The following is a 4,422-nucleotide window of genomic DNA, read 5'->3' as shown; positions in this document are numbered from 1 at the left end:
CCTCTCCCTCTCCCTCTCCCTTCCTCTCTGTAAAAAAAAATCAATAAAATATATTTTTTAAAAAAGATATATTTTTTAAAAAATGACAGACAAATGGAGAGGAATGAAAAAAAAAAGACAGTATGAAAATCCTAGGGCTCCTTACGCCTTTCCCGCATCCACCACGTCCTTGCACTTTCCTGACCTTGTTGGGTGTTACTCAGAGATGATGTCCTATCTCCCTCGTGAGGTGCTAGAATGGAATCCCTTCAACCTCTCCTGGTCTTGTCATACGTCCCTGTTACAGTCCTTGGCGTGGAGCATCATGAGCTAAACCTGTTTCTATTTGGACTATGAGATCCCGAGGACGTGGGTGACAGCACTGATTTCTCTGTTCCGGTGCCCAGCTCAGGGCCCCGTGTGGAGAATGCTCACAGGACAGATCAACAAAGAGGGATGAGCTCTGTGCCTGGGGTGTGAGGTCCGCACTCGCCGGTTTCCATCCGGGACCCTGTTTCACGGTTGTCCCATTATCTCCCCGTTTCAGTTCAGAGGAATATCCTTGACTTCCCCCAGCACGTCTCTCCATCCAAGGACATTCGGACAGCCAGCACGGAGGCAGACAAGAAGCTGTCTGAGTTTGACGTGGAGATGAGCATGAGGCAGGACGTGTACCAGAGGATCGTCTGGCTGCAGGTGAGGATACTGTGAAGACACGGCACTGGGCACGTCATCAATCGGCTGCCCCCTGCACGGCCCCTACTTGGGATCGAGCCCGCAACCTGGGCCTGGGCCCTGATCGGGAATCAAACTGGCAGCCTCTTGGCTCCTGGGTCGACCTCAACCACTGAGCCACACTGGCCAGGCACTCCCCTGATTTTAAAAGGCAGAAAACTGAAGAGTTTCAGAGATGGAAGGTGGGGATGACTGCATAGCAGTGTAAATGGACTTAATGCCAAATGAGCTGTGCATTTGAAAGTGGTTAAAGTGGTAAATTTTATGTCTATTTTGCCACAGTTTAAAAAATCATTTAAATAATGACAGACAGCCCTAGCCGGTTTGGCTCAGTAGATAGAGCGTCGGCCTGGAGTCCCAGATTTGATTCCGGTCAAGGGCATGTACCTCGGTTGCAGGCACATCCCCAGTAGGGAGTGTGCAGAAGGCAGCTGATCGATGTCTCTCTCTCATCGATGTTTCGGACTCTCTATCCCTCTCCCTCTCCCTCTCCCTTCCTCTCTGTAAAAAAAATCAATAAAATATATTTTTTAAAAAATGACAAGACAAATGGAGAGGAATGAAAAAAAAACACAGTATTAAAATCCTAGGGCTCCTTACGCCTTTCCCGCATCCACCATGTCCTTGCACTTTCCTGACCTTGTTGGGTGTTACTCAGAGATGATGTTCTATCTCCCTCGTGAGGTGAGCAGGTTCCAGTGGCCTGTGCTGGCGACACAGCATGAGTGTGGGCTCCGTCTCCAGCCAGTGCTCTTCTCAGCAGGAGCGGGAACTTCACTGCTGATGACGGAGGGCTGGTAGCGGTGACTACACACGCTCTTCATGCAGCTCATTCACTCCCTTTGGGTTTTTGTTTTTTTGTGTGTTTTTTTGTTTTTGTTTTTTGGTGTGTTTTTTAATCCTCACCCAAGGATATTTTTCCATTGATTTTTTTTTTTTTTTTAGAGAGAAAGAGTGGAAGAGAGAGGGCAAGACAGAGAGAACTGTTGATGTGAGAGAAACATCAATTAGTTGCCTCCTGCGGGCAACCTGACTAGGGCTTGGGCCAGGGAGGAGCCTGTAACCCAGGTATGTGCCCTTGACTGGAATCGAACCCAGGTCCCTTTCGTCTGCAGGCCAACGCTCTATCCACTGAGCCAGACTGGCTAGGGCTCGTTCATTCCCTTTAAATGTGCTGACACGTCGGGCTCAGGATCAATGTGCTTTGGTGCGTGTGCAGGCGCAGGCCTGGGGAAGCACAGCTGTATTGTTGTTGTTTTCATTGAAATTCTTATTGAGACAATTACAGGCCCACATGCAGTTGTGAGATATGATTCAGAAAGGCCTCATCTGTATTTTTTCTGACTTTCCCCAGGGTATCGTTCTGTGGGACCCAAGTGAGCCTCACAAGCAGGGTATTGCCCGCTCACCTATTCCCCTGGAAGGGCTCTCTTGCTGCATGCCCTCTGGGCTGGTCTCGGTCTGTGCCACGCCAGAAAGCAAGCATCTGGGTGCAGGTTCTGTGTGGACTCACGGCTCCATTCTCTGGGATAAATGCCCAGGAGGGCAGTTGCTGAGTCATACGGTCATTGTACGGTTCTCTTTTCAAGAAGCCACCAGCCTGTTTTCCAGAGTGGCTGGACTCTCTTACCTAACCTCACCAACATCTGAGTGAGCCGGTCTCTCTGCTGCCTCTCAGCCTGTGGCACTGACATGATTCTTCACTGTAAATAGAACTTTGATTTTCTTATTCTAGGAAAAAGTTCAGAAGGACTCACTGAGGCCAGAGGCAGTGCGGTACCTGGAGCGACTGATCAAGCTTGGCCGAAGGAATGGGCTCCACCTGCCAGAGGAAACTCAAGAAGTGAGTGCCAGCTGTGGGGGTCGGGGGGGACCCATGCCTTCCCGCGCCCATCTGAGGGCCCGTCCTCTGGCCTAATGCTGCCTGAACCCTGTGGTGGGAGATCTGTCTAGAGCAGCTCTCTCTGCACCTGCCCTGCTCTCAGTTCTCCAGGGTCATGGGGGGCTTCCCCAGGGTCACAGGACTCCCTCAGCGAAGGAGGGAGTGCAGGCTGAGTCAGGCACCTCCCTGCATGCCACCTTATTCAGCTGTCCCCATGCGTTGCTGCAGTGGTATTAAGGAAAAGCTCATTGCTCCTGTGTCTCCTCCACCCTCAGTACCAGGCTACAGCACGCTTCCCTGCTGATGCCAGATGTGTGAGGATCCCACAGGAAGGAGCTTTCTGACACCGGCTGGGTGTCCTGCACGTTAACTCCGATCTGACACTTTACCAGGAAAGGCATCGGGTTCCATGCCCTTGACCGGAATCGAACCTGGGACCCTTGAGTCCGCAGGCCGACGCTCTATCCACTGAGCCAAACCGGTTAGGGCATGAAGGAACTTTCTGACACCGGCTGGGTGTCCTGCACGTTAACGCCGATCTGACACTTTACCAGGAAAGGCATCAGGTTCAGCAGGGTCAGGTTCAGCCCCACAGGCCTGCCCCTACCTCAGACCTGTGATATGAATTGGAGGGCCCCATGACCCCTCCTTAAACTAGATTAATTTCCTAAGTGGCTTGCAGAACTCAGAGGACCCGTTACTCACAAGATCACTGGCTCAGTGTAAAGGTTATGACGCGGCAATAGCAGATGGAAGAGATGCAGAGGCCGAGGTCAGGGGAGGGGCTTGGCGCTCCCATGCCCTCCCTGGTGCACTTCTCTCCCCACGTCTGCGTGTGTTCACCAACCCCAGGAGCTTTCTGAGCTGATCCTTTTGGGAGGTTTCATTACATTTGCACGATTGATGAAATCAGTGGCCCTTGGAGACATTTCAACCTCCAACCTCCAGCCCCTCTCCCCTCCCAGAAGGTGGGGAATGGGGTGGGACTAAAAATTTGATCCATCCTGTGACTCCGGGCGTTTTGGAAGTGGACTCGTTAACATAAACTCAGCTGTGTTGGAAGGGGTCCTGTCACTTTTGTGCCCCTGGGCCTCTTTCACTTGGCAAATTCCAAGGGTTTAGGAGCCACGTGTCCAAAACGGAGCCAAGTCCAAATGCACGTTTCTTATTGTGTCGCAGTATCGCAGAGAGGGGCGTCCCCTGTTGTCCAGCTGGGAACCGAGGCTGCTCTCAGTCTTGTGGTTGATGGGGTGGTGTCTGCCTTCACCCTCGTTCCCTCTTCTCTCCCCACGCCAGGCAGCTCTGGGGTTTCCAGCGGATTCACCCTGGGGCCCAGGCACTTCCCTTGTGCCCTGCGTCTCTCCCTCACCCAGATGGGTCAGTTTTTAACTGTTTCTGAAAACCAGATGGACCCTGAAAGGACAAACATTGAACTCGGTTGGGATGTCCAAAGCTTAAGCTGCAGACTCTGGGGATAATTCCTCAGTAGGAGGTCCAGAAGGCTCTTGGCTGGGGACCCAAACAGATGGGGACACCCCTCAAATCCCTGCGTCATGAGGTTGCTCAGCGCAGCAGGCAGGTGCTTGTGCCGAAAACCTCCTGTTTCCCCACCTTGTCTGCCTCCTCTCCTGTCGGTGGGAGCCCCAGCCCTGAGGGTATCTTAATGGCAGTGCTCCCGCTGACGGCTCTTCTCTCCCTCAGAAAATCAAAGGCATCAAGAAGAAGCTGAGTCTCCTGTGCATTGACTTCAATAAGAACCTGAATGAGGACACGACCTTCCTGCCCTTTACACGAGAGGAGCTGGGTACGTGGAGGCCGTGTGGGGA

General features: G+C 52.4%; 1 protein-coding gene across 1 annotated transcript in view; it reads left to right on the top strand.

The window, feature by feature from the left end:
- THOP1 (thimet oligopeptidase 1) overlaps positions 1-4,422 on the top strand; it is a 24,282-nt gene that overhangs the window by 6,789 nt on the left and 13,071 nt on the right. The window contains exons 4-5 of the mRNA XM_005858822.2: positions 2,450-2,557; positions 4,298-4,400. Coding sequence (XP_005858884.1) covers positions 2,450-2,557; positions 4,298-4,400 — 211 coding nt within the window. The remainder of the gene's footprint in view (positions 1-2,449; positions 2,558-4,297; positions 4,401-4,422) is intronic.

This window comes from Myotis brandtii, unplaced genomic scaffold (assembly GCF_000412655.1).
Source record: "Myotis brandtii unplaced genomic scaffold, ASM41265v1 scaffold122, whole genome shotgun sequence".
Taxonomy (NCBI): Eukaryota; Metazoa; Chordata; class Mammalia; order Chiroptera; family Vespertilionidae; genus Myotis; species Myotis brandtii.
Note: the sequence above shows the minus strand (reverse complement) of the source record. Positions and strands in the feature narration are given on the sequence as shown.